This window comes from Cucurbita moschata, unplaced genomic scaffold (genome assembly GCF_002738365.1).
Source record: "Cucurbita moschata cultivar Rifu unplaced genomic scaffold, Cmos_1.0 Cmo_Scf00034, whole genome shotgun sequence".
NCBI classification, from domain to species: Eukaryota; Viridiplantae; Streptophyta; class Magnoliopsida; order Cucurbitales; family Cucurbitaceae; genus Cucurbita; species Cucurbita moschata.
In genome coordinates, this window is record NW_019268550.1 from 1,088,892 (window position 1) to 1,114,907 (window position 26,016).

Here is a 26,016-nt window from a genome sequence, read left to right on the forward strand (position 1 = left end):
TCACCTTTATAATAAGATAAACTTGATTCAAGCATCATCAGTCTGAAAGCTGAAGATTAATCCTGGATCTTGAGTGTGTCGATGAAGCTCTTTCCTTCTGCAAGATCGTTGCTGGAGAGAAATTTGAGAAAATCATTGAAGCTGCTCTCTTTATACTTAATAGGATTTTGTTCATCCACAAGCTCTTCTGCAGGCTTCATTTTCTCGTCCATTCCCAAGCTGTGTAGACTGGAAATGGAGATTCTTGTTCTCTCAGAATTGACAATGGCTCTGTGGACGACACCCTTGTAAAGCCCATTGCTTAGAACCTCCACATGATCGCCCACATGGACCTGCAGACTGCCATCAACATTAGGAACCATCTTCCATTTCCCATCAGCCCGGTCCATGATTTCAAGTCCCTGGCTGCTTTGCAGAATTGTGGTTATGCAGCTGTAGTCTGTATGTGGTGGCAACCCAAGTGCGACCCCTGGCTGTGGACATGGCGGGTAGCAGTTTACTGCCACTACCTGGACTCCTTCAGCCATTTTGCTGCTGAGGTATGTTGGTCTTAAACCCAAGCTTTCAGTTATGGCTTCCTCTATCTCTAAGCTTACTTTTCTCACCTCCTTGGTGTATTGTCCCATCTTTTCCCTGAAACGGTCATACACATATATATATATATAATATGTATATATATACATGTAAAACACAAGGACATGTCTCTGAAGAACGTATGCACCTAGGATCTTATAAAATTTCAACTCATATGTGGTTTTCTCAAAGTAAGAGATTAAATAATAGTTTTTTTTGGGGGGGATGATTTTTATATTGATATTTTAATCAGAGATGTCCATATTTTTGTCGGTAAGTAGTGCTTTCTGTCCTGTTTTGATGGTCATTTATTGGTGAGTGCATGTCAAGTCCTATATTTATGGTTCATTGTAGAAGAATGCTCAAGTATGCTGAGTATGCATAAAAAGAGTCCAAACTTTTAGACCATACTCAATGTTAGCATAATTAAAAATAGCATTGTTAGCTGAAGTTCTGGTTCATAGGCGTCAGCATATGCATAGCGGTGATCTCTTTGGCGGTCCAATGGTTTTATTGTATCTTTCTGTTGAATTTCATTGTACAGCCTTCACATGTAAGTAAATTTTGCATGGTAATCAGGAAAAGAAAAAAAATGGAAATTGGGTCAGAAGTGGAGATGGAGAATTAAAATATTGAGTTACCTATAAGTATGTGGATTGGTGGGCCAGGAGTCTACCCAATCTTCCAATGGATGAGCGTAGTGTTTGAGGAAAACTCTCCAAAACTTTATTTTGTCTACTCCATCTTTCAAGCTTGTTCCATACCTGACTGCTTTGCTAACATCATCTGACTTATACTTCATCTTCTCCTTTAGTGGTAAGTTAAAGAACTCCCTGGCTTGGTTTAGTGCTTCCTCCATCACCGTTTTGCTGATTCCATGATTGATTATCTGAAGAAAAACAAATAGAAGTTAAGAGCTAGCTAATATAAAAGAGGTAGGTTGCTTGAAACTTTACCTGAAAGAAGCCGAGGCTAATGCAAGCTTTTCTGAGCGCTTCAATGGTGAGGGACCTTTGAGCTGAATCATTTGATCTTAGAGAAGCCATGTCAATGATGGGAACAATGGCGGTCTCCGGGGACAAACTCGGGCGCTGTGGGGTAGGAATCACATAAGCATTAGGGACATAGTTTAAGCCTTTCTCTTGTGCAGTCTGTCCTGTGGTAAATGACCCTGAACTCTCACCTTTTAGCCCCATGTTTTGAAGGTTGAATTTGAGAGGAAGGAGATGAGATAGAAGGAAGACTTATACTATGGTTTATAAATACACAGAGTTGGGTTTATATAGGAACCGCCGTATCTTTGTTGCTTTGAATGCAGACCAAAAAAGGATATCCAGTGAAAAGGGGGTTTTTTAAGTGCTTTCAACTACGATCCAAAACATTACTTTTAGCATACCTTGTTTCTCCTTCATGGGGTGGGACCAAAAACAAAAGGGCTGCAATTAATTTACTTGGTTTTTCTCATATTAAAGATTAAAATTTTAAGGTTAATTACCGTTCTTGCTAAGATAGATGGTCACATGTCGTGACTGATAGTTATTTTCGGTTGGATATATAGAGTAGAGTATTTTAAATTTATATCTATTAGTTATTAGAGAGCATACAGATTTTTTAATTCGCATCCTACAATGATCGGAATACTTAACCTTGTGTGATCTAGTTGATTTTTTTTTCTAATCTATGGCTTTTTAGAGTTGAGTTTATACTTTTATAATTTGATTTTAGGGTAATTTTCATTAATTTTTTTTAAATCAACCAATCGAACATGAATGAATACATCCACCAAAAGAGGAATGTCCACACTGAATTATAAATGGGATGAACAAAATTAGAAACTTGGGTTAATTTTAATGAAGTTGTAAGTGGACTCACAATATTTAATAGTTTTGGTTTAGTTATATATATAGGAATAGAACAGAAGAGGTCATAGCAAGTCCAGAATTGTGGTTAGGATTTTGCGAAATATTTAAACCCTAAACATAATAATTACGTCATAATAATAAGCTATAAATCTGGGGAGCCACCGCTTTCGAAGAAGCAAGTCTAGTAAAACGAGGAAGGGGGGAGAGAGAGAGAGAGAGAGAGGAGACTAAGAGTTTTATTTATTTATTTTTATTTTTTGAAATTTCAAAGGAAAGATTTTACGCGGAACCGAGTTTTTGTCCACCTTGATGCTTGTGTCCAGGTGCGCCGGAAACTATTTTCGTATGACACGTCATTATTTTATATATTCATTTATATTTAAAACAAGTCTCATGGAATATAAAAAATAAATTGAATATAACATAAGAAAATGTCCACCTATCATAAATTTCATATTAATATAATAACAATTTAATCACACCTAAGTGAGGCCATAAGTTGCATCAATTCAAATATTATATCGAATTTATCCTTTATTTATTAAAATAGTAGTCAAATGTATATTATTCTCGACCTAATTAAATAAAAGAAAAGATTTAAATTAAAATAAATATGTTCTGAATCTTATCCACCAAACAAAATATTTATTTTGTTTATTAAAAATAAAAGTAAATTTTTATTCAAGATATTTTCTTAATATGAAAGAATCCTAGTTCATATTGGCCCCATGCACTTGGACGTCCACATAAAATGATATCTTCTTTCTTTGTATTCAAAAAGTCAAAAAGGATATTAAAAAAAAAAGGGAAAATTAATAATAATAATAATAAAAGTAATAAAAATACAAATAAAGACTTTGCCTTGTCAATCCATTGGCTTCATTTCACATTGCAAGCTTCCTCTCCCTCTTGATTTGGCACTGAAAACTTTACTTTAATATATTAACATATATATATATATATATATACACCCAAAATAGACCGTCTAACAAATTAAAGTTTATGTTATTATAATACCGTATAAAGTTGGTATGTCATTGATGAATTTGTATCTGTATAATCAATGGGTACCAAAAATTAATATATATACAAAGTAATCCCATAACAAACTCTTTAAAATAATATTTTCTTAGACGGTAGAATGTTGTTATGTCAGGAATGAATCCTTCTCTATGTTGTTATCTAATACAAATAATTTTACACATATGCATCTATGATGTCGTTCTTCAACAGTCTCAATACGTACTACAATTATATATATATATATCAATATAATAATAATATCATAGCTTATAAAACATTTACCAGAATAGTAATTACATAAAAGGAGTCATTTACTCAGTAGTAACATTATTTTATATATTTATTAAATATTTTTTTAAATTCAAAAATATATTTGATAGATTGAACTTTTAATTTAACGACTAAATTAAAAAAAAAAGAGCTTATTTCTAAATATAATGAAAAAATGGTTAATAAAATTCTTAATAGATTTTTTTAAAAAATTAAAAAATTAAAGAATTATTTATTTAATAGAATAAAATTAAAGATGAAATTTAACCAATAAAAATCTAAAATAAAATAGAGACCTTTTTTTAAAATAAATAAATAATAATTAAAAAAAAAATGGCAGTGACCCTAACAATTTCGTATCAGAGGCTCATCCCTTGAGGAACAAGGTTTAATATACCAACACGTCTCCCTCCCATCCTTCTTTCCACAATGCTCCGAAACTTAGCCTTACCCTCTGCGTCCTTTTCTTCATCTTCTTCAACCATTCCTCCTCTGCTACTGCTCGTCTCCTCTTCCCTCACCAAACCCTCTCCCAATTTCTCCAAACCCTTCTTCTCCCAATCCAATTTCGCAATCAAACCCATTTCCCCCTTCCCCAAAACCCTCAGACCCGTTTCTTCCAAAGGGCCCTCCATGAATCTCTGGACCAAGCTCGGATTCGGCTCCAGAGCCTCCGAGGCCTCCGCGGAGTCGTCGGCGATTGCGCAGGGTCCCGACGACGATATTCCGGCGCCGGGCCAGCAGTTCGCCCAATTTGGGGCTGGCTGTTTTTGGGGCGTCGAATTGGTGTTTCAGAGAGTGCCGGGTGTCACCAAAACGGAGGTCGGTTATTCTCAAGGACATCTTCATAATCCGACTTATGAGGATATTTGTACAGGGCAGGCCTATCACTCTGAGGTTGTTCGGGTTCAGTATGATCCTAAAGAGTGTAGTTATGAGTCTCTGCTTGATGCGTTTTGGGCTCGACATGATCCCACTACTCTTAATCGGCAGGTTGGTTGAGTTTTTAACCAATTTTTGTGATGTCATATGGTTATTGCCTCAATTCTTTGGGTTTCGTTTGAAATTTCTACTGGGCAACCTTTATTTTGGTAGTTCTTTTTGGGATTCTTGGAGTTCATAAGTTCTTATCAAGATTTCGATTTTTTTAAAAAAAATTAAGGACATTATTCCAATGGTTAGAGCTCCTATGTGTTTCAAATGGCAGTTCTGTGAAGCCTTAGTCTCAATGTTTGCCTTGTTTCATCAAGATTCATGTAATTATCAATTGGGTATGCAACTTGTGTATTTTTAGGCTATTTGATTGACATAGTTTCCTTTTCATTGTCTTGTTATACTTCCATGAATAGTGCTTATATTCCTTCTTCGATGCCCTTTTGCTCCCTTTTTGTTCGTTGGTTGTTCATTGGGGCCGTGCGGGTAGGGGTCGAAACGTTAAATTCTTAGGGAAGGTGAGTTCTTCTTGTGGCTTGTTGAGCTTGGAAGGATAAACCCCATTTACTTTACCGAGAGGTCTCATGTAGTGAAAACTCATGCAAGGACGGGTAAAAGTGGAAATTGATCTACTGACTGTTAGTACGAGGGTGGGGGACAGTAGTATTAGCCCATGCCCGGGATTTGGATAAGGATTCGAAATCCGGAGTCAGCACCTGATGTCTCCAAGTATCTCCCAACATCCCCTGCAACATTGTCATATTACTTGTTTCTAAAAGTGAAGACTATCCCCACGGACCAACACTGGTCCTTTCAGCATCTTTTGTCCTCATTCACATACTTCCTAGGAATATTTCCAGAAGGTCGCCCAATATAGAATTGCTCCAAGCAAAACATATTTAACTTTGGGGTTCCTATGATTGAGCCATCGAAAAAGAAGGTGCATCTTTAGTATAGGTAGTAACTTTCAATTCTTTTAAGCTTTTCTTAGTCATCCTATCCTCAAAATTGCTCTCATTTGGACGTGGTATCGATTTATTCATGTGCTCCTCCTTTACCCGAGTGTTACATTGTGTCTTGGAGTAGGAGAGTTTACCGGAGTAGGAGAGTTTACCAGCTTTCTTGGTGTTGGTTTCTTTCTGTTTTCTTGGAGCCTGTGTTACTGTATGAACTTGGAGGATATCTCCATTGTTCCTCTGTTTCTAAGTTATTTTCCTTTATATAGCAATCAAATAGCAAGGGATTATTTCTCTGTGGTCTGTTTTTGTGTTCTGTGATCTTGTGATCTTATTGTGAGATCCCATACCGGTTGGGGAGGAGAACTAAGCTCTTTATAAGAGTGTGGAAACTTCTCCCTAGCAGATGCGTTTTAAAAACCTTGAGGGAAAGCTCAAAAGGGAATGTCCAAAAGAGGACAATATCTGCTAGCGGTGGGTTTGGACCATTACATTATTCAATGAGTGATTTTCAGGGGATGGACCCCACTCCGACCAGCATCTCAAATTACTTGCTAATCTTTGGATGACAGGGAAATGATGTGGGAACACAATACAGATCTGGCATATACTTCTACACTCCTGAACAAGAGAAAGCTGCTCTGGAATCAATGGAACGCTACCAGAAGTCATTGAACAGGAAGATTGTGACTGAGATTCTTCCTGCCAAGAAGTTCTACCGAGCCGAGGAATATCATCAGCAATATCTCGAGAAAGGAGGCCGATTCGGCTTCAAGCAATCGGCTGCTAAAGGCTGTAACGACCCGATCCGATGCTATGGTTAGTTAAGCTGGTCTTGGCAGGTAATATTTAGTTTCCAGCTCCAAGATTATGGTATTCTACAAGCTCTATCCCACATGCTTGTCATAAGAATCTTGAACGTATGTATGTATCTGTAATTGGTTTGGCTTCAATAATAAACCAATTTGTAGTTGCAATGATGCTTTCCCTCAATCTTTGATTCGAGTTTGATTTCGAGTTCAGATTTTTTTCTTTTTTAGGGTTGATAGAGGATTAAATTTCCCGTAATACATTGACTTAAATTTTTAGACTCGTGATTTGATCATTCAAATCCCTTCTAAAAAAAATTATTTGAGGAGTTGTAATATAGGATGACGGGTGTGATTCGAACCTTCGAAATAGGGTCGTAATTTATGTCAAGGTACTTAAAATTTAGATACTAAATGGGTTAAATATTGATTTTTTTTTTTAATAACCTAAATTTTCTTAAATATCAAGAATAAAACAATAGTGGCCAATATTTATTTTGAAGACAGCCCAGCCTGTACAAAACCCTAGGGCTCCATGGCCCAGTTGACAGTGGGCAACTTGGGTTAGTTGGTTAGGTCCATTTTCTCTTTTATCAATATTTTTACTTACCATATTTATTACCTTCCCTTATACTCTCTTTATATTTATTATGTTATTTTGAATTTTAGACATTTCTTAAAAAACCAAGGGAAAAAAGAAAGCTCGAAATTGCTTACTCAACCCGCACTCAGCTCGAGAAAAGCCAAATTTTCGTCTCCGACTTTCATATTGATTCATCGAGTGTAGTGCTTGTGTCAACGTTCATCTTAATACTAACTTTAATGTTGTCATTTATTCGTGTATTGTACATTACTATATTTCAATGAATCGATTCATTTATGACTATGGTCACAAGCTAGATGAATTGTATTTTAGTTCGTAATCGCCAGCTAGATGATTAGCGTTTTGATTTTTTTTGTCACATACTAAATGTTTAGTATTTTGGTTCATGGGCACTTATTAAATGATCGGTGTTCTTGGATTCGATTAGGGTCATAGGCTAGATTGCCATTTTTTTGAACGATTATGAATCTCTCAATACTATCTCAATACTATACATTTTATTGTGCCATAAAAGGAACCGCGCACGAGCAAATTAAAAAAAATAATAATAATAATAAAAAGATGGAAAATGGAAAATATATTATAGTACTCTCGTTATAAAGCTATATAATACACACTATAATAGGGTGACTCATATATGGGCAAACTTTAAACAAGCTTACAAACCATATTATAATTAGAGATAACTAAGGCTAACCTTACATCCTCGCATTTTCCCCCCATATAATTAGAGCTTATAACATTATCCCTCCACATGCATTTTCTCTACCCATGTCTGCTCTTGTCCTTCGTAACGGCCGACGGAGGATACTCGCCGCCACTCGAATTGCCATATCCGCCGCCACTCGAACCACCGTACCCGCCACCATCGCCACTGTCGCCAGAGTTACCGTAGCCACTTCCGGAGCCATAACCACCACCATGAGCCCCACCACCTCCGCTTCCATACCCATATCCAGATCCCGAACCCGACCCGGAACCAAATCCATATCCATAACCTTTCCCGAACCCAGTCGGGGAGCGACCAGAACCCGACCCGTAACCCCAACCACTCCCAGGGCTCGAACCCCAGCCCCAATTATAGTCCCAATTAGGACCATGAGCAGAGCCATAGCCCCCAGTGGGATTCCCACCTCCATTGGGCGATCCCCAATACATGTCTGGAGAGTTGAGCAGTTTCCGGCCGTGTACGGCGGAGGAAGCTGTGATGAAGAAGAGAAGAAAAAAGAGAGGAGAGAGATGAAATGGTGATGGTTTCTTCATATTTTTATTGGGGTTTTGAGAGAGAGAGAGAGAGAGAGAGAGATTTGAAATTGTTAATCGGAAGGCGGAGAGGATTTGTGTTGTGGTGGTGATCGTCGAAGTGGCATTTATAGTGAAACCTGTGACGTACTTTTCACCTTTTCTTTTTATTATTAATTATTATTATTTTATTATTTAATATTCATTATTATTTCCCCTTGTGAATGCACTTGTCCATACTCCACAATTTTACCCCACAAAAACACCAAAACATCACATAAAAGTTATTAAATAATATTTATTTTTAGCATTACAATATATAAGATGACAAAAAAACAAAAATAAAATAACACATCCTTAATATCAACCAAATCAAGTTGGTTTGATTGATTTGATTTTATAAAAATTTTAAATTATTTTGATCTGATCACATTTAATGTGAATTTTAATGGATGACAATTCACAATTTCACATGTATGCACTATTTAAATAATTTTATTTTTTTATTTTAATTTATATATTACGCCCTTAAAAGGAAGAATAGGCTTTATTCCTAAAAAAGGTTATACTCGGTTCAATTCCATTCCTAGGGTATTAGCATAAAAAAGAGGGCCTAATGAACCCGAAACTATGGCAGCGAAATGGGTTTGCAAGCCTGCAACCCGACCAGCTAAGAGCAACTCCAAACTTGAGGAAGAATACGATCTCACTAAATCGACCAAATGAAAGCAAGGCCTAATTGCTTGTTGCCCTTCGTGCGCAAGAACGGATCTTAGCCAATTACTGGCTCAGGCTTTTGCAAGAGCACCAGTAGGCACACGTAGGTGGGTTCTCTCCTATTTTTGGGCCGCAAAATTTGGGTGGGTCTAAGCACGAAAAATGAGTCATGCAAGAAACTGTTAAGTTAAGTCTTGTCATCCCTAATAGAAATTTATTATTGAAAGATAGATTATATTCTTTATCCTCCCTCTGACCCGCTCATCACAAACCATATCATAATAATATAATTATGTTTATGAAAAGTGGATATTGAGGTGGGTCTAATTCTCTTTCCAAAAATGGGCTTGTAACTTGTTGTATGGATGTATATGCTCATGTAATGAAGCTATGTTGATAAGGTCAGTTTTTAAAGGGAAAAATATCTCTATAGTGGGAGTTGAGTAAGGTTGACGTAATATCAATCTTTGTGCCCTAAACTTTTGGATTTAGATTCTATTTTTATTTAATTTTATTTATGAAATGTATAGTTACAAATTGATAAATAATCATATTCTAATTTTTCAAAATATGATTTAATTAATATATAATATATAATTAAATTACGGGAAATTAACACTAAAAATCGAAAGCAAAAAAAAAAAAAACCCTTATCATCCAAAAAGATCTTTAAAATAGTTTCATATCTAAAAAAAAAAAAAAAGTCAAATTATTTGAAAAGGATTTCTCTTCTATATATTATCCTTTTTGTCTCCCATTTTTGTCTCCCATTCTATAAATTTTCCTTATTTTTAAGTTACAAATTTTCGCTATTTATTAAGCTAACGGTGACGTAAAAATGTTTATGAGTTAAGTTTAGTCGGATTAAGTTATTTTTTAGACTCAGCCCAATTATTTGGTTCGTAAATTTTTTAATTCAAAAAACCCTCAAATCATGAAATACTAGGTTGGGTTAGCTTGAGTTGTTTGAACGATCGATGAATCTAAGAATTAAAATTGCATCTCAATTTGTCCGATAACGAATATTCACTCCACAAGTTGCTTCAAATCACGTAAGTATGATTAAAAAACATTTGGTTCATGATTTTTTTAAATCTTTTTCGAAACGAAATGAGTTGGGAGTCATTTTCCAACTAAAATCTTTAGAATTTTCACGAAAAAAAACATAGATACTGAATAAAAATTTATAAATTCCGACCATAAAGAGAAGAAAAAAGAAAACGTCAATTAATGCTGTCTTTTTCAACTAAACATGCCTAAATCCTCATTTTATAATACGAGCTAAATTTTAATATTAAATATTTTAACCAATTTACACATTTTTATTTTACATTCTTTACGTCCCTTACACTAAATATTAATATGAAATTTTTATTTATATAATTGTAAAGATAAAAATAATAATAATAATAATAATTATTATTATTATTAGTATTATTATTATTTATATATAATTTTGTGATTTTTTTTTTAAAGCAAAAAAAAATTGTGAATTTTAGTGTATGTTAGATTTTAACACCTCACTTTCAGTTAACCGACTAAAGGGAGTGGTGGTAGGCACCTTTGGATTTTAACAGTCCATTCCAGTAAAGCCACGTGGACCAAATGAAATAGAATTGGACCGTGATGGAATTTATTAGGACAGTTTCTTTTTTTTCTTTTCTAGGAGGATAATTTGTTCCGTGACATTAAGTGGGAAAGAAAGATAACGACTTTGACTTCCACGTTCTTTGGTTGGACGGTTGTGATTCTCTATAAATATTCAAACTCACCCCTTTAGTTTCTTGCCACGTGTACTCCACAATTTCTTTTTCTTAAAAATAAATTTATTATAATTAAAAGTATTAATTAGCTTATATTTAAATTGTTTGGTATTATTACTCTTATGTAAAAAATATGGAATTTGACTAAAAATATATATAATAATATTTTAATTAATTGAATTATATTTAAATGATGGTATTTTTTAGTTCAATAATTATAAGTAATAATTATGTTGATAGGTTAATTATACTCGAACAAACAAGTTACTTCAAATATTTACAAATTAATATAAAATTTTCAAAACATTGCAAAAAGGGGTTGACTTATTTGAATACCACTGGATTATGTAATGATGAGTTACATGCTTGATATTTTTCAAATTCCTATGGACAAATTGGAATATTTAATAATTTTAGAAAATCTTGAATAAGTGGGTTTGGATATAGAGAATGGGTTTTGATATTTAACATAATAATATAAAAAAAAAAAACCATTAAAAATTAATATAATTTTTTAGGGGAAGTGTTTTAATTCTCAAACCAAAAAATAGTGGAAAGTAGCGTTTTCAAGACCGTTATGCGGATTGAATAAGGTTTTTAGTAACAATACCTGAAAATATAAAAAATGACATGAATAACGAAAGACATTAAATCATTGAACTAATATGCATAAAAAAATTAATATTTATAAATTAATTGATCATATTAAAGGTAGCTAAAACCTTCTTCTACTATTACATTAAAGAATAGTCGAACACATTTTCAAGAAATATGATTGAGAAAAACTATTTAAAAGCTAATTTCCTATACAAACCCTAAGATTATTTGGAAATATCACCAATTATACATCATTTACCTTAATTAATCAGCTTAATTTTTTTGCCTGATTGGTAATTTGACATGATATAAAACGAAGAGATCTCGGGTTCGATTCTATATTTATTTTTTGATTGAATTAAATTAATAATTTAATTTTTAAGATAATGAAAGAAAATATGATATTACACAAAAATATCTTAGCACACAAAGAGGAAGGGGCAAAAGGAATAGAGCACTAGAATGGATGAGAATCTAGGGCACAATATATGCAATCATGGTCAGAGAAAACACATGCCTATTAACTTCCATAAAATATCAGAAAAAAGTGATGTTTTTTTAAGGGCAGAATCCATGTGGGTGTCCTCTAAATTCATCCACTTGACCCACTTCCCAACCCATTATCCTCCCAATTTGCAAATTGAGCACATTTTAACCCTCCTTTTTTAATGGGCCCAATTCATTTACATTTCAAACAATAACTCGAGTTCCATTATGGCCCAAATCCATGTGCAATACTATCCCAACTATTTACTTTAATTCTTCATTTTTATTTTCATATATTATAAAATATGTACGCAAAAATATGGTAGATTTTGTCGCGTTTGTTAGGGGAGGTTTCCGCACCCTTATAAGGAATATTTTGTTTCTCTCTCCAACCGAGGTGGAATCTCGCAATACACTTGAGACCACCACTAGTATATATTGTCCTATTTGAGCTTTTTCTTTCGGACCTTTCCTCGAGATTTTTAAAACGAGTCTACTAAAGAGAGGTTTCCACACCCCTATAAAGAATGTTTCGTTTCTCTCTCCAATCGATCTGAGATCTCACATAAATACAATTTTTTTACTCAACAACGAGTGGAGGTGAAGGAATAAAATTGTATGTCTTGACTATATTCAAGTTGGTTAAGAAAGATATAGTTAAAAACAAGGCTAAATTTGAAAAATGTTGTAACAGTCTAAGTTGATCGCTAAGAGATATTGTCCATTTTGGCCTATTATGTATCGTCGCTAAACTTACAATTTTAAAAATGCGTCAACTAAGAAGAGATTTCCACATCCTCATGAAGAATACTTTGTTCTCCTCTCGATCTCGCAAATATAAAATAAAATAATTATTAAAGAGAAATTAAATATATTTTCTAGGTGGAGTTTTCATTTTGGTTTTGCCACGAAGCTTGCCATTGCTTGTCATAGAAGGTGGCTTCTTCGGCTAGCTTTCTTAAGCCTTCAATATCTTTGGTTTGCCTAAACAGTAACACACCAATGACTGTTACAAAAAGGGCTGCTTTGCTTATGAAATTCCCACTTTGCCCAACTATTCCAATTCCTGTTAATGCATCCACTAGATAGGCCATGAAGAACCCTATCATTGCTGCCCTACCTACACCAAGTAACAAACCAGTTTGAGAATAGCTCGTCTGATTCTTAGGGTAGTCTTGCAATTTTTTTTTTTATTATTTTTGTTAAAATTTAAATTTTTTTATTAATTTATTTTCGTCGAAGAGCTAGAACATATCAGCTAATTTTGCAACCGTCTCTAAAGTTGAAGGTTAAGATTGCCACATTACCGTTAAGTAGTTCGGCTTGTGGGAGGTAGGATTTGGTGAGCCATGCCCACCAAGGTATAATGGAGCTTCTAAAGAGCACTGGTTCGTGATTTGTAGCTGTTTCTGGATACAATTCAAGAAACTTCCTCCTCTTTGCTTCTACATGTCCAATTTATGTTAATCCAAACTTATATAATTCGGCATAAACATGTTTAATTAAGGTAATGAAATGGATAAATATGTTCTAATTAAGTTTATTTTTTAACCTAAAATTATCCGATGCACTCACCTGCGACGATGACACCTTCCCAATCCATCTTGCCATTCTTCACAAACATATTGAGATCCCATGTCCCATTTTTCCATCTCTCATCTGTGAACGTTTGGCCATGGTTCATATCGTCAGTATCTTCCTCTAGCTTGTCCGTAGCTGATGCAACGTTTCCATGACGTTTGGGAGCGTCTAAGGCATCTCGGTCGCCAACGTAGGGAGTTTTGATTAGCTCTGGGGTCGGGTTTTTCGTCATGGAGGAATAGGTAGGTCGGGCTTGACGACGTTGTTGCTTGTTGGAGACATGATTTGAAGTACATGATCTTGGAAATGAGGCAGAGATAGCAATTGAAGCCATGTCTTTGAGATTTCTAAGCTCTTTTGGCCTTCCTTTTATGTTTAGTGGCCGCTTGTTTTGGCTCTGATTTTGGCCTTCTCTGATAAAATCTGGTTTGGATTGAAAAGAGAGAGAAGTTGCCCATGCAAAAAGAAACTTATCTTGTCATAGCCCATGCTTGCATTGCAGGTGAGGTTATGGGCGTTTCGCAGGTCATTCCTCGATTTAAGTTAACACTAAATCTTACAACGGTGTCTGATGAAAATGTCGAGATCTCAATTTTATAAAAATATTAATAAAATAATGATGTAGATGACAAGTTACTTGACGAAAATCAAAATTCTTTAGAATTTTAAATGAGTTGGAGAGAAAGCAGCGGAGCAGCAGGAAGTGTTCTTGAAGTATAAATCTTTTAGAATTTTAAACAGAAAATGTAAAACTTCGATCCGAACAAAAAATCGCCAAAACAATAATTATAACATTTACTTGAATTAAGCCAAAAAGAATGATCTTTAGACATGTAAGCATGATCCCAAGTGATGGGAAGCTCTTGGAAAGTTAAGTTTATGAAAGATTACCTCATGAGCTGCTATCAAGCATCCACCAACTACGACATACTTCTTTCCTGTCAAAACACAGAACAAGTAACTGAGAATTTACAGGGAAAAGGGAAAAGGGTGTTTTCTAACCTACTAGTAGAGCACATTGATAATGCGATAAATTACGTGTTTTCTCTTTCGTCGATCGATTCCTGCATTCTTCATATCGTTCTTTGAAATCCCAGAACCAGGGGGAACACCATACTGCATTGGAGAAAGGGGGGTACCAGCAGGAGAAGCTGCCATAGCAGAGGCTGGGGCCGACACAGCTGCCTGGGGAGGACCAGAAACCGGAGGTGGTTGAGCTGCAGGTTCGAGTAGGGGTCGAGGTAAAATGTGTTTCAAACGATTGTTCCGATAGTTCTTCCAGAAGTAAAATTGCTGTCTGTGTGTCAGTTCCTAAGAAATTCCAAACGACGCAACGGTCAAAATACTACGAAACAGGAAAAGGGCAATTTCAGCACATAAAGAGCAAACCACTCGGAAAGCGAAAAATTATCTTCTCTCGGGGAATCGATGGACGTCGATCAGTCACGACGAACATGAAATGTAAAAGTTAACCTTGTTGGCAGGATGAGCCATTGCATTTCGGAAGTTTGCATTTTGTAGAAGTTCAAGGAAAAAAAGACAATGAGGATACCTAGAAGAAACAACAATGAAGTCCAAATCACATTCAGTTCTAATTCTTCAGTTCAGGAAAAGCTTATGAAGAACATGAAGGAAAGATCTTACTCACATTATGTACTTAATATACTCCGGTTGTTGCCAATATTGAAGGTACTTCAAGTAACCAATAAAAGCTTCGTCCTCAAGGTAACGATTCTGAGCCAAATCTGTATAAAAACTCGGTGATCAGCCATAGAACTCGGAGCATAAAAAGCATTTGATTCAACATTTCGATACCAATTTGAACGAGCATAGTTCGTTAAGAAGCATATCCTAGTGAGTTCGTGAAGATGGCAACCACAAGAAGTTCGACAGGTTCAGAAACCTACTTAAGTCGTACGAGACCATAACATATCGTCGAAAGAAAGATCAAGCAGACGAGCACTGATCTCGTGAGTTGAGAAGGCTCATAACAGATTAATTTTGTAGTAAAAACTGTAAGTTACAGGTGCAGTCAAGCTTAAAAGATAAGGCATGGAGATGCCAGTTTAGGGCTAGCCAATATTGTCCTTTTTTTTACTTTCTCTTTTGAACTTTCCCTCAAGGTTCTAAAACGCATCTACTAGGAAGAGGTTTCCACACTCTCATAAGGAATGTTTCATTTCCCTTTCCAACTAACGTGGGATCTCACAATCCACCCCCTTTGGGGCCCAACGTCCTCGTTAGCATACCGTTCGGTGTCTGTCTCTGATACCATTTGTAACAACTCAAGCCCACCGCTAGCAGATATTGTCCTCTTTAGACTTTCCCTTTCAAGGTTCCTCTCAAGGTTCTAAAACGCGTCTACTAGGAAGAGGTTTCCACACCCTTGTAAGGAATGTTTCATTCCCCTCTCCACCCAAGGTGGGATCTCACAATCCACCCCCTGTGGGGTCCAACGTCCTCGCTGGCATACCATTCGGTGTCTGCCTCTGATACCATTTGTAACAACTCAAGCCCACCGCTAACAAATATTGTCCTCTTTGGACTTTCCCTTTCAAGGTTCCTCTCAAGGTTTTAAAATGCATCTACTATGAGAGATTTCCACACCCTCTTAAAGAATGTTTCGTTCCCCTCTCCAATCGATATGGGATCTCACACTTCGGTTCTGAATACCTAAATCTTTTCATCGTCTATTTAGCTCATTAGAATTCCAAATTGAAACTAAATTCAACTGAAAGAGTTTGGAAGTAATTCTCTAACTAAAACAAGAAGAAACTCGAAAATTTCTATTGTTTTGGAACATCCAATAGCTTTTTCCTCACTTCGAGCATTAGAAATCGTCCTAACATTCCATATATAGAAACCCTAAATTATGCAAAAACGTACAATGAATGTAGGTTGGATTGGCAAGACATTGAACAAATTCCAATTCGAGCAAGAACCGCTGCCGCCCGTCATCCGGATCTTTGTAGACATTCGTAGGCCTGGTAATGATTCGCCAAACAGGAAAGGAAGATTGATTTAACTCACAAGCAGCTCAACAGAACAGGAAATTCGAATTGAAGCTATAGCAAAAACGAAGGAAGAATTAGCTAAAAGGAAATAAAAGAGGAGGGGAAATGAGAGAACACGAGAAGGAACCAAGAAACACACTTACGATGATGGATTATCATCTGCTTCTTCGTTTAATTCATGATTAGAAGCCATTGATTCCGACAAGTTGAACTTTAAAGCTCGTGCGATCGAAGTTCAGAGCTCTCAACAATGGCTACATTCAACCCCAGAGCCGCAAGCGATTGAAATAGATGGCGCAACGCAATGAAATACGCCCGCGCTAACTATGTTTTGCTGTGCTGTGTAAATAAATTGAATTTAAAAAATTGAATTATTTTTTTTATATAAATAAAAAAGGGTCAGGTTACTTTTAAAATTTCATAGTATTTTTTAAACATGTACTAATACTAATAGTTAAAAAGAGTATTAATGAAATTTTTTAAAATTCAAGGTTATTCTTTAAACAAAATACCACCTTTACATCACGTTAATAAGAATATTTTTTAGATTTTTTAAGTTAAGGGTGTTATTGAAATTTTGGAAAATTTATGGATATGAGAAATTCGTAGTACATATGGTAAACCGTATTTGGAAAATTTATGGATATGAGAAATTCGTAGTACATATGGTAAACCGTGTAGAAACAGATCGTACAATTTTTAACTAATTTGTAAAATGTTTCACATAATAATTTTTAGTACGAGAAATTCGCAAACTTATTATAGGAAAAAGTACGATAAAATCTAGTCATTTTTATCTTTTTCAATATTTTGCATACCAACTATTGTCCGTACTTTCTTACTATATCATATCATAGGCCTTTCTTTTGTCAGGTTTTCGTCCCTTCCCTTCGTCTCCTTTCTAACTTTTACATTCAGATCAACTATTCTCTATCAAATTAACAAATTCAAAAAAAATTCTAATAAAAATAGAACTTTTTAATTTTTAATCTTCAACTTAGAATTTGTTTGAAATAAGAGAGAAAATCAAACAAAAAAAAGGGAGAGGATTAAACTTCATATCAACTTATAATTACTTCTTAAATAACAAAGAATTCTACATCATGATCAGTTCCAATTCACCATACACAAGGATACGTTCTTTAGTTTCCTTAATTCTCTTTCTTCCAAATTCTCTAATGGTTGATAACATGGTTCTTTTTAGCCCTTCCACACCCAACAAAATGTAAACCACAAATCTTCATCCCCTCAAGCTAGAAACTGCTGCCAAGTTCATAAACAACTCAAGTGGGATCGTTGAAACATGAATAGAGTAGTACACTGTTTTCCACACCCTCCAAGTTATGGAGATTGTAATCGAATCCTTGACGAAGGAACCGTAGATCCCGAACAATAGTTTGCAGTAATAGTACGAGCATTGTATCTCCTAGTAGGGTCTGTACCGCATCGGCCGTCTGAACCTTGGAACCCTTCTGCATAAAGGAATATAGCAACTTGAATTATAAAGCTGAAAGAGAAAGGAATTGAGTTTTCAACCAGATGAATATATGATCCCACAAATCCCTTCAAGTCAGCAAAGAGAGAAGAAAAGAAATGGCCTCAATACTCTATTTCCCCTTTAAATAATTTCCAGGCGGGCGCTATCGTAAATGTATCCGTCCCCCCATCTGTAACGGTCCAAGCCGCTAGCAAATATTGTCCTCTTTGGACTTTCCTATTCGGCTTCCCCTCAAGGTTTTTAAAACGCGTTTGTTGGGGATAGGTTTCTACACCCTTATAAAGAATATTTCGTTCTCCTCCCCAACCGATGTAGGATCTCACAAACCACCCCCTTCAAGGCCCAACGTCCTTGCTGGCACACCGCCTCGTGTCCACCTCCCTTCAGGGCTCAGCCTCTTCGCTGGCACATCGCCCGATGTCTAGCTCTTATACCATTTGTAACAGTCCAAACCCACTGCTAGCAGATATTGTCCTCTTTAGACTTTCATTTCTGAACTTCCCCTCAAGGTTTTTAAAACACGTCAGCTAGGGAGAGGTTTCTACACCCTTATAAAGAATGTTTCATTCTGCTCCCCAACCGATGTGGGATCTCATACCATAAGACAGTTGTATACATACAATAATGCGAACTAGAAAAGTTGGGAAGTACATTTATTCCTACATAAGATATTACCTACACGAAAAGACGTAAACTTGTACAAAAAAACCTGCTAATCAGAAAACTATCCTCCCAGGAAGATACTGTGACTTGCCAATTGCATATCAGCATTTCAACATGGAGTGAAAAGCAATATAGTAGTTCAGCACTTACCCATAACCATACGAAGGAGGAAAAGGTGCGGAAGGGAAAGGCCGACGACCTCGAAAGCCAAAAGAGTTTGGTCGCCTTCCTCTGAATTGCTTCATGCCAGGCACATTTGTCCTTTTAGCAGAGACCTGCAAAATGTACCAAAAACTGACCATGGTCAGGGACACAACTCAATATTATGTATCGACAATTGGCGTACAAGAACGGGTACGTGCAAAAAGCTCCTACTCGCCCAACCGTAGCAAAGTCTACTTAACAAAAGCATGCCTGCTAAAGATACTTTCCCCCTCTATATACACTCTTCACTCACGACTTCTCTCATCCCCCAACGTCTTCCTTTAATATACATACATTATCGGTGGCCTATTAGTGAAATAAATGAAAAGGAAAATTATAGCATAAATCCGAGTTCAAGGGACCTTTAGTTGACGACCATGCAACTCCGACTCGTTCAACAGCAAAGCATTCTGGATAGCATCAACCTCCACGAACTCGACATAAGCAAATCCCTTGGGATGGCCAAATTTGTCAGTCAAAATTGTCACTCTATTAACTGTTCCACATGATTGAAAATGCTGTTGGACCTCTTCAGGAGTGCATGCATAGTCAACCTGAAGTAAAAGCCACGACAGGAATAATTATTTTCTATTGAAATATGATGTTAGAAAGCATGCCCAAGGGGAAATAACACTTCAATCTTCCATCCGTCAAGACTAAAAAGGATTCAGATTAGGAGAATGTGGCATAAAACATGAGTGGCAAATATCATCACAAATTGAAGCCCAAAGCTCCTTTTGGCATGATACATGAGTGGCAAATCAATATTTTTATTCGAGGTTTTTGAGATTATAAGAGATAATACAGGGGAAACAATTAACGAGTGCAAGAAGCTCGACATGATAGCAGCATAACATCAATTCATGAAGGGGTAGCAACAAGAAGAAACCCGAACAAGTTAGAATTCACTTCTTTGCTAGATAAATGCAATGCAATCAAGAAAGGAACAATGGAAATTCTTAGGACCCTTTACCGACAGAGCATCGACGAAGTGGAAACATTACAAAAGAGGCATCCTAAAATGATTGTCCTAGCTGTTGTTTGCTCCGTATGAAAGCGGAGGAGGAAGACTAAAGCCATTTATTCTCAAAGTCCTCTTATACCAACAAAAAGAATATCTCTATATTTCTAATCGAGTATGAAAACTTTGTCGTTGTTTTAAGAAAGAAATTGTAAAAGTTAACAATTAGACAAGCTTTACGACTTTTTGTTCCAGAACTATAGATAGTTCCAAGTATAAATCGTAAAGATCAACCGATGGTTGTCGGATGACAAAAGAGAAAGAAAATGAGACCAGTGCTAAAGAGTTTGGGGGATGAGAGAGGTTACGATATACAGATCGAGAATCTCACATTACCAACATATACAGATCGAGAATCCGCTTCCTCCTTTTCAGCCTGCGTTGCAGAGGTACTGGATGAATCTTCTTACATGTTAAAAGGAACACATGTTAGTTACAAAGACCTATAATAACTTAAACAATCAATATGTTGTGTTGATACGTGAAAAATATTACAGCATATGACAATATTAAATCGACATAATCCTTTTGCCTTTAGAAACTATCAAACGTGACAACATTTCCAGATTCAAATAGCGTGAGTAGGAAACAAAACAAGAGAGAACATTAGAAGAAATTTGTCAAATATCATTGAAATCTAGAAAGGATTAGAACTCTCTGATTGATTACGAAAAAAAGCTAAAATCGTCGGTTACAAATAACAATTCACAAAGCTTCAGAATTTTCAATATCTAACTATCTATGCTTTGTTTTGTTATGGTTTGATGAGGAACCAGATTTGAAGAACTCTTCCATTCAATCACAAAACTCTCCTATTTTCCCCCAAAATCCTATCATTGAAGACCACGCCAATTTCTAGGTCTTAGAACTTCAAACAACCTGATTATCGATTCAGGCAGCAATATTCGATCCCGTTGATATGAAAATATATGATTTTGGAATGTTCCTGTAAAGAAAAGCAACTGAATCGAAGTCCACGAAAGAGATAGAGCCAAACAATGTAATTCTATCCTACAAATGAACTACAAGGCTTATGCAAGCAACGTAAATCCTCCCACCACGTCGAGAATCGGATCCAGTAACCAGCTTCCGGAATTACAGAGATGAAAGAGGAAGATACCTTGAACAGCGCCCATCTCCTTCTCGACCTTGGCCTGCATTTCACGAAGGGCACCGGCCTCCTCTTCGATCTCCTTAAGCCTCCTCTTCATGTCCTCCAAGTCCTAATCAATTCCAAAACACAGAGAATTAGAGACGAGGCTCCATGAAAGACACGGGGAAGAAGGAGAGAAGAAGTCGAGAAGCTACCTTCGAGTTGGCGCTACTGGGTTCGACGTCGTAATCTTCTTCGTCGGCCCTACCAGAGGACATGTCGAGGTCGGCATCCATCTCGGCGTCGTCAGGGATATCGCCTCCATAAACTTCGTGGTCATGCTCGTCGTAGTTGAAATTGCGATCCATCTCCGTCTCCGTCTCCGGTGGCCCCTCGATCGCTGGTTGGTATGTGTATTTTCTCGGTTCCCAATTGCTTAGATTAGGTTTCGGATTCTGTCTGCGACTCTTGTTTTCATATTCTTGCTGTTATTATTATTATTATTGTGAAATATTATCATATCTGTAATTCCTTCCTTTTCTCATTTAAATGTATATTATGTTAATCTTTTTTAACTCAATAAAGTGCTTATTAGTTATTTTTTAAAAAAAGTTTATTAACAAAACTAAAAAAATATTTTTTAAAACTTTAAAAATATATATTCCCTCCTAACCGATCTCTAATATCAATTTGTGAATATATACCGTTTTTTTAAATATTTTTTGTTTTTTTTTTAATTTACATTCCATCACAAACATTTTTATCTTTGATATCACGGATTTAAATTACCATTTAAAATGTACCAAAATGATATTTTCTTGAATTAAAAAATAAATAAATATTTTCTTATATCTCGCAATAATTAAATCATAACTATAATTCTTATAGTTTAAATATAGTACTAAATCGGTATAATTAAAACCCAACTTGAATCTCTAGATTTGGGTTTTTATTAATTTAATCATATGAAATTTAAATTTTAAATCTAGTTATTTTATTTTTTAATTGTGAAATTTTATAGGTTAAATTAACTAATATATATGTTATATAATATTTTTGTATATGAAGTTATTCTCCAGTTTATTTTTTTTATTAAATTATACAGAAATACTCGTAAACTTTGTCATTTACTATCAAAATATTTATATTATTTTAAAAATTAGAATATTATCTTTTAACTTTTTGTAGAAACTTAAAAATTGTGAAATACAACTGTTTTGAAAATAAATAAATAAATAATATTCTAATTTTAAAAAAATAGATTTTCACGTTACTTTATTACTGTTGTAACTTTCTGAATTTCAAATTTCATATAAAATTCAAAGCAAATTTTACTTTAATGATAATTTTAGAACATTTATTAACGGATAATATTTTATTTTGAAATAATATAAAAAGTTTGAGTATTTAATTATTTAACAAACATTTTATTTGTATACATGTCTACTCTGCTGGAGGATTGTTTAGAGTAAGTCTCGACTAATTTAGAAATTGATTATGAAGTTATAAGTAAAAGAATACATTTCCATTGATATGAGTCATTTTGGGAAAACCAAAAGCAAAGTCACAAAAACTAATACTCAAAGTGAACAATATCATTTTACTGCAGAGAGTCGTAATTTTTTAACATACTTATCTCTCGTATATTTTCTATTTATTTATTCACAAATAATTTTTTATGAGATAACATTTACGAAAGAAAATCAATAAACCTATATTTCAAACATTCTGAAAAGGAAAGGAACAAGAAATTTACCAAATGAAATGACTCGTTTTTAAGAATTGGTCACGCGATAAACATTTGCAAAAAGGACGCCACCAAGAATGTAATATTATAATAAGAAAAGCAAGCTCATGCCTTTGTAGGACCCACAGGAGAGTGGTTGGACTTTGACTTCCCCGGCTGACCAAGTTTCACCGCGCTTTTTGTTTTTGTCTTTTTCCCTTTTGAGTGGAAAGGTTGAAATTTTAGTACTTAACCTTTTAAGATAAATAGAAAAATAATTACCCTTTCTATTACATTCAAATTTTCATTTTTTACAGTCTAATTTAGAAGTTTTACCACAAATTATGTTTTTTTTAATAAATAAATAAATATTTTTTAATTCTTAATTAGTTGGACTTTAAAATAACTTTAAATATGTTATTTAATAGATAATGTTTGTGTGTTAAAATATATAATAAAAAGATTAATAATTTAAGGAAGCTCGAGCTTTTTATTAATATATGTATATTAATAATTAAACGAAGTGGTTGAGAATTTATAGAATATCAATAATAGAACGAAAGCCTTTAAATTAATTTAGACGATTGTTTTCTATTTTGAGCCGAAGATGAATATCGAGAGGAAGGAGCCTCCGCGCTTCTAAGCGCATAGCAAGTCAAAGTCAACTCTCTCTCTTTCCCTTGTCTTGTTAGGATCAATAAATTCGTCCGCCATTTTTTCCCTCTCACTTCCGGCCATTTTCAGCCTGATTCCCCTTTCAACGGCCACGATGATCCTGATCAACTGTTCCCACTGCCGGACGCCGCTGCAGCTCCCGCCAGGCGCTACCTCTGTCCGATGCGCCATCTGCCGCGCAGTCACTGTCGTAGCCGACCCCCGAGGTTTTCCGCCGCCGCCGCCGCCGCCGCGTTACTCTCCCGGCTACAGTAACCCCTTTCCGTCACCGACGCAGAGTTACTATCCTGGCCATCACTACCCCTCTCCGGAGCCGCCGATGTACCCTGCCGGCCGCAGCCCCAAACGGGCGGTGATTTGCGGGATTTCGTACAAAAATACCACGCACGAACTTCAGGGCTGTATTAATGATGCTAAATGTATGAAGTATTTGCTGATCAACCGCTTTAAATTCCCCGATTCCTCCATTCTCGTGCTCACTGGTAATTTCTCCTCCTGTTCCATCGATTTTCTTTTTTATGAAGATCTGAGCAAGAACTTGATGAAATCAGAGAATGAATTATTACATTTTAATAAATTATTGTTCGATTAAGCCAAGTAGCTTGTTAATTATTTGATTAATTTGGCTTTTGTAATTCTATTTTTTCTTGGATTGGTGATGTTTTCCACTTGTTCGTGACGGGAGTGTTGAAATGTTGATATAATTAAATTTTATCGTAGCAATTTGCTTAAGCTTTTTAGTTCAAATAGAATTCGTGAAAGAACTCGATAAGATTAGTCAATGATGATTGGACACGAAATTCGAAGTTGATCGTGCTTACGAACCTAAAGTCGACCCAATCCTAAATAATCGAACTGGTAACTGGTAAAACATTCATTGACAACTTTTGAGAATTGAATTGATCATATTGCAGATGAAGAAACTGACATTTATAAGCGTCCAACAAAGCAAAACATCAGAATGGCACTGCATTGGCTTGTGCAAGGCGTTCAAGCAGGGGACTCTTTGGTGTTCCATTTCTCTGGCCATGGTTTGCAGCAGAAGAACCTCACCGGTGACGAGATCGATGGCTTCGATGAAACGCTCTGCCCGTTGGATTTTGAGACCGCGGGAATGATCGTCGATGACGAGATCAATGCAACCATAGTTAGGCCTCTCCCTTACGGTGCTAAGCTCCATGCCATCGTAGATTCATGCCATAGTGGGACTATGTTAGACTTGCCATTCCTATGTCGGATGGACAGGTAAGCTTCCGTTATCAAACGATTTTGTTTTTTTGTTTTTTGTTTTTTTTTTTTAAACCAAAATTGCTTTCTTTTAAATATATATATTGGGCAGGAATGGAAGCTACAGATGGGAGGATCATAGGCCTCCATCAGGTGTATACAAAGGAACAAATGGGGGAGAAGTGATATCCTTCAGTGGTTGTGATGATAACCAAACTGCTGCAGACACACAAGTAAACTCTCCAACTCTTTTGCTCTCTGTTCGTGTCTGATTAATTCATTTTTAACCGCCCGAATCTACTGTTAGTAGATATTATTTTTGACATTTTAAATTTTTTTTTTATAACTTGTCTTCTAAGAAAGATTTTCATACTCTTATAAAAAATGTTTCGTTCTCCTCCTCAATCGACGTGGGATCTCACAAGTGGTGTGCCACCAAAGACACTGCCCCGATGAGTCCCACATGATTGGAGAAGAGAACGAGTGCCGGCGAGGACGCTGGACTCCGAAGTAAAGTGGATTGTGAGATTGCACATCGGTTAGAGAGAAAACAAAACATTCTTACAAGAGTGTGAAACCTCTCCTTGTCATAAGTGTTTCAAAATTTTTGAGGGAAATCCGAAAGAAAAAACCCGATGAGCATGTGTAACTATTTTCTTAACCAAATTCTATCTACCTACTCTAACGAGCTAAAATCTATAAATCCATAATATCTTGATGCTATAAATTAGGTTTAAAATTTAAAAAAAAAAAAACAAAAGATTAAGGAAAGTGAGAAGAAGAATTAGATTGAATGGTATAAAGAGGAAGAAATTAAGCTCTAAAAGACGAAGCTTGATGTGAACAGGCTATGTCAAAGGTTACTACCACTGGGGCCATGACATTTTCTTTCATCAAAGCCATTGAGAGTGGACAAGCAACTACGTACGGTAATATGTTAAATTCGATGAGGTCCACCATTCGAAACACCGACGTTAATTCTGGAAGTGATATCGTTACAAGCCTTATCACCATGCTTTTATCGGGTGGGAGTTTATCAGGCAGACTCAAACAGGTACACTAATCTTTAACTCCAATTTTTCGGTTGTGTGACTTAAACTTTCGACTTTAAATTTCAAACAATATTGTTTGCTTACTTGTAAGATAGTGTAAAATTATGCATTAATAGTCTTAAAATCAAGCTATATTAATTTAATTAATAGAATTTAAATTATACAATTATTTTTAATTTTTAATATAGAATTTAAATTGATACAATTATTTTTAATTTTTAATATGTATAAACAAATTTAATGTCTCACGTAATTCTTAATTAAAATTTAGTAGATTAATTTTAAAAAGTAAAATATTGATTTTATTTTTTTATTTTGCTGCAGGAGCCCCAGTTAACTGCCCATTCAACCTTCGATGTGTACAGCAAGCCATTCTCGCTCTAAGTTATTATTCCATTAAAAAAAAAAAAAAAAAAAAAAAACCTCC

At 35.4% G+C, this 26,016-nt stretch overlaps 7 protein-coding genes across 10 annotated transcripts; 2 read left to right on the top strand and 5 right to left on the bottom strand.

The window, feature by feature from the left end:
* Positions 1 to 56: 56 nt before the first annotated feature.
* On the bottom strand, positions 57 to 1,769 carry LOC111430549 (flavanone 3-dioxygenase 3). The gene is given in 3 exon segments (XM_023066816.1): positions 57 to 633; positions 1,215 to 1,471; positions 1,473 to 1,769. Coding segments are annotated over 3 exon segments (1,131 nt in total).
* Positions 1,770 to 4,075: 2,306 nt separating this feature from the next.
* Positions 4,076 to 6,612, top strand: LOC111430543 (peptide methionine sulfoxide reductase A1-like). Its single transcript, XM_023066808.1, has 2 exons — positions 4,076 to 4,721; positions 6,190 to 6,612. The coding sequence occupies exons 1-2, from the start codon at positions 4,158 to 4,160 to the stop codon at positions 6,439 to 6,441; spliced, it is 816 nt and encodes a 271-aa protein (XP_022922576.1). The 5' UTR covers positions 4,076 to 4,157; the 3' UTR covers positions 6,442 to 6,612.
* Positions 6,613 to 7,599: 987 nt separating this feature from the next.
* LOC111430548 (glycine-rich cell wall structural protein 2-like) lies at positions 7,600 to 8,369 on the bottom strand. The gene has a single exon (XM_023066815.1). It carries the CDS (start codon positions 8,291 to 8,293, stop codon positions 7,796 to 7,798), a length of 498 nt encoding a protein of 165 aa, XP_022922583.1. The 5' UTR covers positions 8,294 to 8,369; the 3' UTR covers positions 7,600 to 7,795.
* A 4,317-nt stretch (positions 8,370 to 12,686) lies between these two features.
* Positions 12,687 to 13,809, bottom strand: LOC111430544 (light-harvesting complex-like protein 3 isotype 1, chloroplastic). The gene is made up of 3 exons (XM_023066809.1): positions 13,411 to 13,809; positions 13,143 to 13,280; positions 12,687 to 12,955 (listed from the first exon to the last, which is right to left on the bottom strand). The coding sequence occupies exons 1-3, from the start codon at positions 13,748 to 13,750 to the stop codon at positions 12,714 to 12,716; spliced, it is 720 nt and encodes a 239-aa protein (XP_022922577.1). The 5' UTR covers positions 13,751 to 13,809; the 3' UTR covers positions 12,687 to 12,713.
* Positions 13,810 to 14,120: 311 nt separating this feature from the next.
* On the bottom strand, positions 14,121 to 16,769 carry LOC111430547 (mediator of RNA polymerase II transcription subunit 31-like). The gene is made up of 6 exons (XM_023066814.1): positions 16,574 to 16,769; positions 16,303 to 16,400; positions 15,065 to 15,161; positions 14,890 to 14,968; positions 14,455 to 14,727; positions 14,121 to 14,354 (listed from the first exon to the last, which is right to left on the bottom strand). Exons 1-6 carry the CDS (start codon positions 16,621 to 16,623, stop codon positions 14,337 to 14,339), a joined length of 615 nt encoding a protein of 204 aa, XP_022922582.1. The 5' UTR covers positions 16,624 to 16,769; the 3' UTR covers positions 14,121 to 14,336.
* Positions 16,770 to 17,483: 714 nt separating this feature from the next.
* On the bottom strand, positions 17,484 to 21,416 carry LOC111430545 (polyadenylate-binding protein 1-like). Of its 4 annotated transcripts, none has more exons than XM_023066813.1 (7): positions 21,347 to 21,416; positions 21,125 to 21,311; positions 20,937 to 21,039; positions 20,148 to 20,218; positions 19,158 to 19,349; positions 18,742 to 18,866; positions 17,484 to 17,902 (listed from the first exon to the last, which is right to left on the bottom strand). In XM_023066813.1, the coding sequence occupies exons 2-7, from the start codon at positions 21,275 to 21,277 to the stop codon at positions 17,857 to 17,859; spliced, it is 690 nt and encodes a 229-aa protein (XP_022922581.1). In that variant the 5' UTR covers positions 21,278 to 21,311; positions 21,347 to 21,416; the 3' UTR covers positions 17,484 to 17,856. The 4 variants fall into 4 exon arrangements, with proteins under 4 accessions (XP_022922581.1, XP_022922579.1, XP_022922580.1 ...); XM_023066811.1 differs by having other exon boundaries at positions 20,148 to 20,221; XM_023066812.1 differs by lacking the exon at positions 21,347 to 21,416 and having other exon boundaries at positions 21,125 to 21,340.
* A 1,826-nt stretch (positions 21,417 to 23,242) lies between these two features.
* On the top strand, positions 23,243 to 25,986 carry LOC111430481 (metacaspase-1-like). Its single transcript, XM_023066721.1, has 5 exons — positions 23,243 to 23,792; positions 24,225 to 24,555; positions 24,650 to 24,770; positions 25,385 to 25,591; positions 25,914 to 25,986. Exons 1-5 carry the CDS (start codon positions 23,405 to 23,407, stop codon positions 25,971 to 25,973), a joined length of 1,107 nt encoding a protein of 368 aa, XP_022922489.1. The 5' UTR covers positions 23,243 to 23,404; the 3' UTR covers positions 25,974 to 25,986.
* Positions 25,987 to 26,016: the final 30 nt, after the last annotated feature.

Bases quoted from the DNA above. Each gene is read 5' to 3' on its own strand.
- LOC111430548 (XM_023066815.1), bottom strand. From the start codon at position 8,293: ATGAAGAAACCATCACCATTTCATCTCTCTCCTCTCTTTTTTCTTCTC.
- LOC111430547 (XM_023066814.1), bottom strand. From the start codon at position 16,623: ATGGCTTCTAATCATGAATTAAACGAAGAAGCAGATGATAATCCATCA. The intron at 16,401-16,573 runs GTAAGTGTGTTT...AATCATTACCAG, and splicing joins GCAGATGATAATCCATCATC to GCCTACGAATGTCTACAAAG. The intron at 14,728-14,889 runs GTTAACTTTTAC...GGAATTTCTTAG, and splicing joins TGGCTCATCCTGCCAACAAG to GAACTGACACACAGACAGCA.
- LOC111430481 (XM_023066721.1), top strand. From the start codon at position 23,405: ATGATCCTGATCAACTGTTCCCACTGCCGGACGCCGCTGCAGCTCCCG. The intron at 24,556-24,649 runs GTAAGCTTCCGT...TATATTGGGCAG, and splicing joins TTCCTATGTCGGATGGACAG to GAATGGAAGCTACAGATGGG. The intron at 25,592-25,913 runs GTACACTAATCT...ATTTTGCTGCAG, and splicing joins TATCAGGCAGACTCAAACAG to GAGCCCCAGTTAACTGCCCA.
- LOC111430544 (XM_023066809.1), bottom strand. From the start codon at position 13,750: ATGGCTTCAATTGCTATCTCTGCCTCATTTCCAAGATCATGTACTTCA. The intron at 13,281-13,410 runs GTGAGTGCATCG...TTGGACATGTAG, and splicing joins GGAAGGTGTCATCGTCGCAG to AAGCAAAGAGGAGGAAGTTT. The intron at 12,956-13,142 runs GTAATGTGGCAA...TACTTGGTGTAG, and splicing joins ACAAGCCGAACTACTTAACG to GTAGGGCAGCAATGATAGGG.
- LOC111430543 (XM_023066808.1), top strand. From the start codon at position 4,158: ATGCTCCGAAACTTAGCCTTACCCTCTGCGTCCTTTTCTTCATCTTCT. The intron at 4,722-6,189 runs GTTGGTTGAGTT...TTTGGATGACAG, and splicing joins CCACTACTCTTAATCGGCAG to GGAAATGATGTGGGAACACA.
- LOC111430545 (XM_023066811.1), bottom strand. From the start codon at position 21,277: ATGGATCGCAATTTCAACTACGACGAGCATGACCACGAAGTTTATGGA. The intron at 21,040-21,124 runs GTAGCTTCTCGA...GGAATTGATTAG, and splicing joins CCAGTAGCGCCAACTCGAAG to GACTTGGAGGACATGAAGAG. The intron at 18,867-19,157 runs GTCCCTTGAACT...TACATTTTGCAG, and splicing joins TGCATGGTCGTCAACTAAAG to GTCTCTGCTAAAAGGACAAA.